Consider the following 12006-nt stretch of genomic DNA (forward strand, 5'->3'; position numbering starts at 1 on the left):
ATATTATATTTGACTTAAAAACACGGATATAGATACTAGTATCAGTAAAATAAATAAAATACCATATTATCATTGACCGCCAAATTTAATTATGATAAATTTAAATTTTTGTTTTTTCGTTTATTATCGCAATTATTGGATTATAATTATAAATATGTATAATGTATAGTATAACATATTGCTCATAGTGACATAGTGCATGTAAAATGGCACGAGTCAGGAGCGCTTAATTAATCAAATTTAATTTTAAAACTACATAAGTATTATTAAGTAGAATACTATAATGTAAGTACAGACTGTAATGCCATTGTATAGTTGTCTTCTAATTTCTTTTAAAGTTTTAGAATTTATTGCATGAAATTAAAATTCTTAAGTATAAAAAAAAATTATAATTACTGAATAACAAGTTGTCAACTTATAATTTTTATGCTATATTCTTGCAGCATTTTATCAGTATTCAGTATTATAGATAATTTACTATACAATTATATAGTTTATACTTCGAAATGGTTTTTTATCCTAATTGAATTCCCCAATTTTTTTTTTTTTTTTATTAGAAGGTGGGTCAGATACTGTCATTGTATGAAGGCACCACCATAGGCGCAACTAGAGCTCTATTTCTGGGTAGACTAAATTGATATTAGCTACACGTGGGGGCTCTGCCCCTACACCGCTAGTATTAATAACATATAAAACTGGGTGAGCTACAGACAAAATTGCAGAGTGGGCTAAGCTCAACAAAGATCTTCCCTAGTTGCGCCTATGGCACCACCAAATCTAAATACGGCTTAACTAATTTAATTTAATATATATCATGTATATATAATATATAATAATTTAAATAGATAGTGCATATTTAATATATAAAATTAAATTTATAGTCTATACTTTGTCCAGCGAGAAAACGCTATAGGTATAATTGATAGTAGCTTTTTTGAAAAATTCGTTAACTGTTTTTAATTTTAGATCACCATGGGTCCTTACATTTGAATGCCTTAGCCCCTAAGGCTATACTGGCCAAATAAATTATCATTGATTTGTATAGATATAAGTATTTTTTTACTAAGACTCATACTCATAGTTGATAGTTTCTGTATCTTGTTCTTTATTAGTTAAAGAAGATGCTGAATATTCTTATAGGTATGTCGTATGTCTATATATTGTCTATACTTGGAGACAGGAGTCATCAATTAATATTTTTGAAGGGCCACATTAGGAGTCTGAAAATTTTTCGCGGGCCATCAAAATTCTAAGTACATTTTTACATTATTTAAAAACCAATAATATTTAACAAAATTAATAATTTACAACAATAACACATATTATAATGTTGTAATATTTATTATATTTGTTCTTTGTCTGTATAGGCCGGATAAAATTTGTTCGCGGGCTGCCATTTGGTGCATGCCCAACTTTTTTCTGCTTGCAAGCCACAATTGAAATTTATATTTATACTGCGGGCCGTATATAATTTACGGTTTTATTTTGTTAATTTTGATAAATTATACAATACATATTATAATATTATTGTTATTCACTTATCGAATTTATGACTAATCATGTGAAATGTGTGTTTAAAGTGCCTACTGAATATTTCCACGCTAGTCGCTAGTTTGTTTTTATCATTAGAAACTGCAGGTTCACATTTCTTGTTTGCAAAAAAAAAAAATAATAATTACATTTTAATTATTTAAACGTCTTAAAATAAAAAGCGCAAAATTGATACTGAATGTCGTGTTTTCATTGTTTTCAATGATGATTAAAAAAATTGTAAGATGTTTTGTAATTTTTAAAAGCTTATTAAAATAAAATTTTTATTTTTATTTATACCTATAAAAATTTCTTATTTTTATAAAATGGTCATGGGCCGGTTTGTATACTTTTTCGGGTCTATACTATTCATTAATAATTTCTCTTCTATTTCAAGGACTTTATCTTTAAGTTAAGTTCTAAATATTTTATTTGAATATCTTGCAATTCCTGTTTTCAATTGTTAAATATTTAATTTTTGATATTAGCCCACAATTTTTTTATTCAAGTAATCTTAACCTATGTTAGTTTACTTAGTTTTTTTTTCTTTTTTTTTGGGGGGGGCATAAATATTTTCTTCAACATCTTTCCTTTATTAGAATGTTTATAAAGTGTTTTGTATAAATTAATAATAGTAACTAGTAAGTACTAAGAAGACTTTAATGATACGAATTTAAATTTGATTATTATATACAGTGCATTTTTAAACTAATAAATTAGGTGATATTTATGTCACCTAGTTGACTTTATTTATAAAAACTAGGCGAGCATGAAATAATTCTATAATTGACTATTTATTTTGAGAATTTTTTTTTTTAAATTCTTTAAAAATTGGACTGTATTATTGTAACTTATAAGCTAGTGTTAAATGTTAATTGATAGATTAGGTACTGACATTTTGAGTTGCTGCAATGAGTATATAGTATAATGCTCTGGGTACATTTATAAATTATCAGAATTTCACTTATTAATTATAATTATCAATAAATATTTCATTAAGATTTTGGAGTGACAATTAGTTGTCACTCCATTATTTACCGTGGTAAAAATTTCTTCTGAATTGCGTCCCACGTTATTTTTTTAAGCAAATTATTTTGTTGGATTACATCGTAAGATTATGCGTTTATACGTTTGCTTTCGAATTTTATTTTATTTCGCAGTTTACAAACAAATTTACATTTAAAATGGAATTAGTTAATTCGAACAAAAAATACCCTTTGCAGGTTGTATGTATGGGATTTTTGTTTAATTCTCACAAAGAACGCTCTAATCTTATTCGTTAGAGGTGTTCAAAAAACAGCTTTATGAAGTGTCCATGTTTCAGTTTTTAAATACTAATTTAAACATTACTCATCCTGATTTCTGCGTTAGATTTTTTAACAGCCGTAAGTCTGCAGAACATTCATGAAATAAGAAAGAGGCGTGATTAAAATATTTTATTGTAAATTTGTAAATTGTATTATTTTAATAATTAATATCTATAGCCGTGATGTAGCCTTCTCGGTTCCATGGCTGCTTATATTAATATTTAATAGGTAATACTAAACTTATATTAAAATGTTAAACGAAAAGTAAAAATTTAAATCCATAATAATTAAATTCAGAGGTCAATGATTATGTAATTTGTTGTTTATTCCAAGTCCAACAGATATTTTTTTTTCTATGATATATTGATATAAACTGTTTTTATTCTTACTCGATGCCGCCTAATATCATTAAAATATTATGTACCTGAAATCTGAATTTTAATTTGAAATTTTCAAGCATCCAGTTCTCTAGACGTTCTAGTCTAGTCTTAATCTTTTATCTGTGGTTCTAGTAGTCTAGTGTCTAGTTATTAGATCTAATTGTTGAATTTTTCCGAATACAACGTCAGTGCCAATCCGCCGAGTATATTGTAAAAAAAAGTATATTTTTACTATATTATTTCGTGAGTTTTAGAATGCCAGTTGTGCAAAATGAATTTTAAAACTGTAGCAGCTCTACTGGATGGTGTGCACACAGATTTTGTGGTGTCGGTTTTCGAGTAATATTTGATTCGTGATTTACATTTGACGATAAAATTGAGCACATGCTAACTCTCTGTATAATTCACAGGGACACTATTTTTATTGCGATTACTCAAAATTCAAAACTAGGAACATTGTATTTAGTCAAGCCAGATTGTTATTCATCGGAAGATCAAGGATACGACATTAAGTAAGATTTTAAGTTTTAAATTTCAAAAATTATCTATATTTAATCTTAATTCTTAAATAATTTTTTGTGTATGTTAGAGTGCTATTTGGCCGAGACGACGATACACAAACTTCAAGTATTGTTAGTTTAATGCGAGGATTAAACGTCGATTGCAAAACAATTATTTCTCTTATGATAAATAATAATAACTTCAGAACTTTAAGAGCTATACAACAAGTCTTATCCCATCTGATGTAAAGAGTTAACTTACCAAACATGCCTCTTTATGGTCAAGTCATCATTGGACCGCCTGGTAGTGGAAAAACTACGTATTGTGATGAAATGAGCAAGTACTTACAAGAAATAGGCAGACAAGTAGCTATAATCAATATAGGTAAGTTATCTATGATTATTAAATAATAAAAAATTATATTTTTATTAATGTAGGTTAAAGCTACCAATTTCAAAATGGTAGGCTTAAGTTTGTCATTAATTTGCTATTTTAATATTATACTAAAATAAAGTTTTTAATTTTTGCCACTAACCTATTGTATATAATATTATTTTATTTTATTTAAACCAACCAACCAATGGAAAAAATTAAGCTATCAAACTGTTTATTTTATTAGATCCAGCCAATGATTCATTATGTTACAAAGCAGCAATTGATATATCAGAACTTATTACTGTTGAAGATGTTATGGATTATGTAAATTTAGGACCCAATGGAGCTTTAATTTATTGTATAGAATACTTGGAAAAGAGGCTTGATTGGTTGTTGGAAAAATTGAGGAAATTAACTGATTATTATTTATTTTTTGATTGTCCTGGACAGGTATATAATTAATTATAATTTAGAATATTAAACAGCAACTAATAATAATGTTTTACTTGATTCAGGTAGAAATATACACTCATCATAACTCAATGAAAAATATTATGTCTGCAATTAAAAATGAATTAGATTTGCGATTATGTTGTGTCCAACTCATTGATTGTCATTATTGCAGTGATCCAGGTATGTCTTTTTTATACCTTTTAGGTTAAAATTGATCTTTTTTCATCTCTTAAAGTAAAATAAAGTTTTATGTTATTATAAGACCTGCACAATGCTTAAAAATAATAAAAAATATAAAATTTATTAACTAATGGAAAATTAAAAACAAAACCTAATTTCTGGTCAAGCGGCACTGCTAGGAGCCTTCCTATTTTGTAATGAATGTTATTTTATGTCACCATACTTACTTATTTTACCTTGCCTGTATAGATTAATATACTATTTTAAATAATAAAAAAATGACTAAATCTAATCAGCATGGTTTTAGGTTTATCTGTCGCTATACGAGTATACTATACGTTACATAAAAAAAGATCATATGATATCCCAATTTGAGATAAATCCTTAAATCTGGCAACCCTAATAATAATTAATAATTATTAATTTTCAGGTAAATACATATCAGCACTTTTGATGTGTACATCTACTATGTATCAAATGGAATTACCCCATGTGAATATATTATCAAAAATAGATATAGCTGTTAAACATAAGTCTAAGCTATTATTCAATTTGGATTATTATACAGATGTATTGAGTCTTGATCATCTATTGGAAGCATTGCAAAATGATCCTCAAACTTCTAGGTAAGTACATATTTTAACAAATAATTATCATTTTAACAGAAATATATAGGTAACATTTTACTTAATAATATTAATATGCAAAAAATAAAACATGCATTCATGGTATACTTAAATGTTGTGATAATATTTAAAAACTGTGATGTTTGATATTTTATACATTTACATTATTAACTAATGCATAATTAAAAAAACTCCAAACAAATTAAACCTTTAGTCACAATTTATTTTTTAATTTTTATCTATTTTACAATATTATGCTTGTTTTGTATACTACTTAATTATAAATATGAATATAATATGCGATTTGCCAATGTATTGTGTTTGTGTTCTACTGTAACTGGGATATCCACATCATAATGATAATTGTATTATTTATAATTTTAAGCCACTATAAATTGACAACAATTTAGACCAAAGCAGTGGTATTTGTCAGGGATGTCTAAATTTATTAGGGAAAGTGTAAGAGTGGCACCAATTGTGGAAAAACGATAGGGAAAGGTTTGTGATGAGGAGAAGTGAATTGAAGGCAGTAAGAATGGCTATTAAATAAATGTAGAAGAAAAGAGAGGTAATGGAAGACCAAAGAAGAGGCGGGGATAGTTGTTCTTAAGGAACTGTGGGATAAAGGTAATAAACTCCATATAGTTGGGAGAAAAGGACAAAGAAAAAGAAGATTCTATAAAGCCTTAATAATCTAATTTTTTATCATTGAAATTAATAAAATTTCTATTATAGACTGTTTACCATACATTTATTATTACTGTATACCATAATTTATAGATAGCCTTTTTCTTTCTTTTTTTTAATATTAGATATAAATGCACATAATTAAAATCTTTATTTGTTTCATAGATATCATCGTTTAAATAAAGCTATAGTTAGCCTGATTGAGGGGCAAAATATTGTTTCATTTGTACCACTTAATGTGAAGGATAAACGTACATTAGAATTAGTGAGAAAAAACATCGATAGAGCAAATGGGTACATTTTCAATCCTGAAGAGAATCAGAATGCTGAAATGTTAAACTCGGTTATGCAACTGGATATCAACGATTTAACTCTCGACGTTTTAGAAGATTTACCTAAATCCAATTCATTAGATGAAATGATGTAAAATTAAACTTTATTTATTTCCCTCTTGTAATAATATGGTCTTCGTATAAATATAATATACTAAATAAAGCATTTTTTTTTTGTATGAAATATGTTTATAGTTTTTTTTTAAGAAGAAACATATACAATTATTATTTGTATATAAATTAATAAAATTATAATAATTTAAAATCGCAAATATATTTTCATATAGAATTATATTCTTTAAAAATTACATTCCAAATACCTAGTTCAAAATAATACGCTAAAATAAATATCAAACAGATACAAAGTACAGAACAAATTATACAAATTACATTAATAATAAGTAAAAATATGTGTAATAATTATATACCCTGAATGATACTATACATTTGCTATGTTTGAAAACAAAAACTCGCAAAACAATCTAATGAAATCATCATACATAGTGGTTAGAAAAACAAGTTTTTAAAGGATAATAATGTATAAAAGTGTTTAAAGAATTATAAAATATGGTAACGACTGATACACAATCATAAAGACTTCATTCTATGTGTTGTTGAATACAAATCAAATTCAAATTAAACATTTAGAAAGTTGTTGACCAAAAAAGGTAAATATCACAATAAAATGTATAACAATTATCAATATAATATGTAGGTTATATAAATATAAGATAACATAAATTGAACAAAAAATTGTTTGAATACATCTTAATATAAACTGATTTAAGTATCTATATAATCTCTTTAAAGGTTTAAAACTATGTGTGTGAGATTATAAAGTTTAACTTTGATCACAGTCATATGTTTCTACACATAAATTGTTTAGTTATTATGTATAATTCATTGATAAGGCCTTTTCATAATCGTCTTCTCTAGAATTGCTGTCATTAGATAATATAGTTTCAGTGCGAGATATCGAAAATCCAAGTAATTCATTAACTGAATCTTGCAATGACGGCTGTGCTTCTTTCAACTGTTCATAAATACTATACGCTGTAGTTAACGCTTTATCCAAATCAATTCGTTCACATAAATTATTTACGTGCTGAAAATAAATTACTTGTGTTACTATGTTTAGATTCTAAGTGTTTAATTTGGTTAAATAAAAATAATGTAAACCTTTCCAGATTTAATAATTTTTGGTATGAGTGTAGTAAATAGTAATAAATTTAATAACAATACTAACTTTCAATATCTCAGTTAATCCATAATTTTCATTGATAATAGTATCCTTTTCATTATCCAATATTGCCACACATATTAGTAAATGGAAATTTGCACATGGAATATCTGTCCATAAAACTTCCCACAAACGCATGACGTCAGAATAAATAAATTCTCGTTTGAACAAAACCAAAAGCCATCTAAAGCAAAAGTACATATTGCTAGAATCCATCTTTTTTAAATGGTTTTCTAATTTTGGTGATACAGTTGTAAGCAAATAATGCAAATCGTTCAACTGTTTTTTCATCCCAGTTTGTTTTAATTCAAAGTTTGTATTCTAAAACAGAAAACAAATATAGTAGCCATCTTATAGTAATTTTCTTATAGTGAAATTAATATTATAAATTTTTGTTAGACTTACAACTCTGTTCATGAAACCCACAAAACACCAAAATGATTCTACTTCATCGCTGTTCATGATCATCAATATCGGCGATAACAAGTCACTCATACCCTGGACATAACCGAGGTCAAAATTGTACATAACATAAGTCATTAATACATTATGTAGTTTAACAAGATTTTCATTTCCTTCTCCAGCATAAAAATCAAGAGTGCGGTCAGTTCTATAAACATCTTTATCTGTAGTCAAAGAAAAATAATTTAATAATTATTAAAATAGTAAAATTGTCTAAATATTTACCTATTAGGCTCTTGTGATCTCTATACTTATTAAACCTAGATATTTGATCAGAAGACATATTCATCCATTGTACTTTCATTCTCTCATATTCAGTTTTTTGTTGTCTGTCAATGTTTATACGTTGTTCCCGAGTAGAATTCCATGGATAATATCCAAGTAAGTACTTCCATACTTCGTGCCTTATTGAATTTTCACAACCCTAATTATACAAATCAAATTAATAGAAATCTTTACATATTAATATATACATTTATATAACTTACTCCATAAAAAATTATGTTTTTTATGTAATCTTCATTTGTTATTTGACCCTCTTCATTCATAGATTGATAAAATGTGGTTTGATCTAATGGATTCCCTCTTGACTTTATTCCCGGTCTTGGTGGCAATACAATTGGTGGGGGGTGATCTACCATAGTATATTCGTCATCTTCTTCAGCTCTATTTAAGAGTTCGGCCACTTCTTGGTCTGGTCTTGTATCTGGCGTGCGAGTCACTTCATATTCAATAAATAATTGTGTAAGTACATTTAGTATATTATATAAAATGTAATAAAGTATAATTTACTTACATAGAACATCACTAATTTTTGCAAATGTTTCATAAGTTTTTTCCACAGGATTGTTTTGGAAGCCACTAATAAAACTCCAGACTGTACTTGTAGGTGGTTGATCAGGAAATATTTTTAACTCTTTAATTGACTGACACAGAGGATCTGAATCTTGTCGCTCACCCAATACCAATATCACTCCAGTAGGTCTATGGTGTCGTATTTCTCTAACAGAATTAGATAAATAATAACTATAGTTAATATAGTGTTTTATTTTATTTTTTAATGTATTAATGTATTTACTTTTCTGTATGAAGTAAAGTCTTTAAAGCGGTCACAAAGTCATTAATAGGTGAGCTTTCAAATAAAAATGTGACAAGTGAACCATTCGTTTGGAGTATTGATATTTGATATTTTTTATGTTTTTTCATTTTATAACTCTTCATTGTAGCCAAGTTAATTTTTATATCAATACTATTACGATCATCTTAAAAATAAAAATATAAATTAAATGTTAACATATTAATTATCATGTTTGAAATTATTTTCTTCAATTTAATCTTAATTTATTATATATTATAAACTATTATTTATGATTTTTGAAGTATTGAAAATTTACTTTTTACAACTGTCAGCTTACATATTATAAAAAAAATGATTGAAGATTAAAGATCTATATTCTAAATTTACTTACTTTTATTTTTTCCACTTTGTTTGTATCCAGTATCAACTATATTCCATTCATCTACATCAGGAAATATAGACATTTCAGTTGGCTTCCATTCAATAAATTTAGCATTTCTCTACAAAACATATTTAAAATTATTCGACCCATATGACAAAAATATAAAAATTACAAAATCTTACATATTTCATAATTCTTAATAATCCTGTATAATGAGTTTCTGAATTTTTATGACTCTTTGATCCTTTATGCAATTTACTTAAACTTTTTATCGCTACGCCTTGTTGGACAAAATACTCCTAAATTAATAGTTATTAGTAACATAAAGTATAAGTAATAAAAATTGGTATTTTACTGTTCCAACTTCTTCATCTGAAGCAGTAGATTCAGCACTTCCATAAGTTGAATTCATTTCTGTGGTAGTTGTTTTCTCATATAAGACTACAGTACCTGCTCCAGCTAAGCATAAAAATATTAAATAGTATTTATTTTAATTTACCTACCTAATCATAATATTTTTTTTTAAATATTTGATATTTCGCAATTATTCATAATTTATACAGCAAATTAATTTAACAACAAAATAAGTATTAAATGAAAATATATTAATATTATTATCTATTACTGCAGTCTTGTTGCATGCCAGAATTATATTTATTTAATTGTTGTCATTGTTTTTTATTGTAAAAGTGTACAACCCAATGAACTTTAGTCTTTACCTGCACCACCATTTTGATTTGTATTTGTTTCAACAACATTTGTATTAGACGCCATACCTTCCATTTTTCTCATTAAGAATAATATTCCTTTTAATAAATTAGACCTGTCATTTTGATCTCGTTTATCAACAGCCGGTAACTTATCTACACGGTTCATTAAATGACATAATTTTGCATCTGCCAATCTATATTGTTCGCTGTACCTGTCCCCTTGAATGTTGTCAATAATTGAATTGATGACTTGTAATTTTTTAACACATATCTTCACTTCACTCTTTACATCGATTACCGGAACTATGCTGTCGGTGTTCATTAACGAGTTTCCCTCGACTTCGATTCTCAGTAGACCACGCAAAACACTCCTCATTTCATTTACATCGCTCATGGCAGCTATTCCTCTGACTCTCAACTCGTACGACAATTCATCTTCGTCCAGTTTGGTGACGTCCATTTTTTTTTTTTTTATATACTCAAACGATGTATAAATGTATAATATTATATTATTATTATAAAAGATAAAAACACTACGTACATTAAATATATTATAAGTTTATAATATAGGTACCTCCTATACTACTGTGGCCGCGATAACTTTTCGTCACTTACAAAAACAACAAATACAAACGGCCTTGTAATAATATTGAGGTCACCAAAACCCGTTCTCGTTGTGTTATTATTCCTCTTATTTTTTTTTTTCAATCACGCAAACGCTCGAAAGCAATCTGCTCAATGTACACACAACACTAGTAACACTACCCACCCTCCCACCAATGTGGATATTATTGTTGAATTTATTTCCTATGGGCTATGAGTGCTATGACAAACGCGATGCACATACGATGCAATAAGGTACCTGTCTGATTCGGTCTGTTTTCGTGCAAAATCGTCCAGACTATGCACACGAAAGTATGAAACTGTGAATTTTCAATCACGGTGTCTATGAAACTGCAAATTTTCAAGCATAGTGTCCAGAGTTCAGACGCCAACAACAGACTGACATCACCACGTATTTATTAATTAGGTGTCGTCTCGTTCCCAGCGAAAAATGTTAAGAAAACATGCAAGTCGCTGCTGTTTGCCAGTGTGATCGTGTGAACTATTGTCTAATTGTCTATAAAGGCGAATGCGAAATCGCATATTATAAAATATCATTATTGTTGTTTGTTGTTGTTTTTATCAATCTAAAATAGAACCGCGGTTATATTTAAGATCGTGATAATAGAATAGAAATAATAATATAAATATTCAATATTGTGTTCTGTCTTTTGTGGACTTGTGAGTTCTGGTACGACGCATACTAACAGTTACGACGCAGTATATTATTTTAATACCTATTGTATTATTTCATATTTGTATTAATGACTAATGTATTATATTAAATTCATTCCTGTTGCCATAAGTGTAGAATAAAGGGAGGGAGATTTGGTGACTAAGTTACCTCCTAACTTTAATATTAAGCCCAGAAAACAAAAAATTAAAAATGGCTTATACCTACCGGGGAAAAATAATAATGTAATTGTAAGATAAAAAAAAATGTAAAAATGTAATTATAATTTATTTTATTAATATTGGATTAAATGGTTTATAGCCTTAGGTTATATATATATACAGGTATGTATAATACTATATTCTATTTATACGAAATAGTTGGTAAGTTCATACAGTTATAGTTGTCAATATAATGTTGACAATATTATTATTTGTATATTCTGTACGTCCGGGTTGCAAGATTTTGAAATCCTCTAGTGGCTAGC

The 12006-nt window shown here is 27.2% G+C and overlaps 3 protein-coding genes across 7 annotated transcripts; 2 read left to right on the top strand and 1 right to left on the bottom strand.

The window, feature by feature from the left end:
- Window positions 1-3227: 3227 nt before the first annotated feature.
- On the top strand, window positions 3228-6555 carry LOC132927831 (GPN-loop GTPase 2). The gene is made up of 7 exons (XM_060992424.1): window positions 3228-3556; window positions 3628-3729; window positions 3807-4102; window positions 4338-4543; window positions 4609-4726; window positions 5157-5352; window positions 6205-6555. Exons 3-7 carry the CDS (start codon window positions 3985-3987, stop codon window positions 6464-6466), a joined length of 900 nt encoding a protein of 299 aa, XP_060848407.1. The 5' UTR covers window positions 3228-3556; window positions 3628-3729; window positions 3807-3984; the 3' UTR covers window positions 6467-6555.
- Window positions 3489-3966, top strand: LOC132926673 (proteasome assembly chaperone 3-like). The gene is made up of 3 exons (XM_060991069.1): window positions 3489-3556; window positions 3628-3729; window positions 3807-3966. The coding sequence occupies exons 1-3, from the start codon at window positions 3489-3491 to the stop codon at window positions 3964-3966; spliced, it is 330 nt and encodes a 109-aa protein (XP_060847052.1).
- An 88-nt stretch (window positions 6556-6643) lies between the features above and the next one.
- Window positions 6644-11385, bottom strand: LOC132927797 (TBC1 domain family member 15-like). 5 transcript variants are annotated; one of them, XM_060992416.1, is made up of 11 exons: window positions 11106-11385; window positions 9898-9992; window positions 9716-9832; window positions 9543-9651; window positions 9152-9335; window positions 8870-9075; window positions 8562-8794; window positions 8299-8497; window positions 8017-8237; window positions 7618-7932; window positions 6644-7476 (listed from the first exon to the last, which is right to left on the bottom strand). In XM_060992416.1, exons 2-11 carry the CDS (start codon window positions 9943-9945, stop codon window positions 7261-7263), a joined length of 1848 nt encoding a protein of 615 aa, XP_060848399.1. In that variant the 5' UTR covers window positions 9946-9992; window positions 11106-11385; the 3' UTR covers window positions 6644-7260. The 5 variants fall into 5 exon arrangements, with proteins under 5 accessions (XP_060848399.1, XP_060848386.1, XP_060848394.1 ...); XM_060992403.1 differs by having other exon boundaries at window positions 9889-9992; window positions 11106-11384; XM_060992411.1 differs by lacking the exon at window positions 11106-11385 and adding an exon at window positions 10785-11057 and having other exon boundaries at window positions 9889-9992.
- Between the last annotated feature and the right edge of the window lie 621 nt (window positions 11386-12006).

Source organism: Rhopalosiphum padi, chromosome 1 (genome assembly GCF_020882245.1).
Source record: "Rhopalosiphum padi isolate XX-2018 chromosome 1, ASM2088224v1, whole genome shotgun sequence".
NCBI lineage: Eukaryota > Metazoa > Arthropoda > Insecta > Hemiptera > Aphididae > Rhopalosiphum > Rhopalosiphum padi.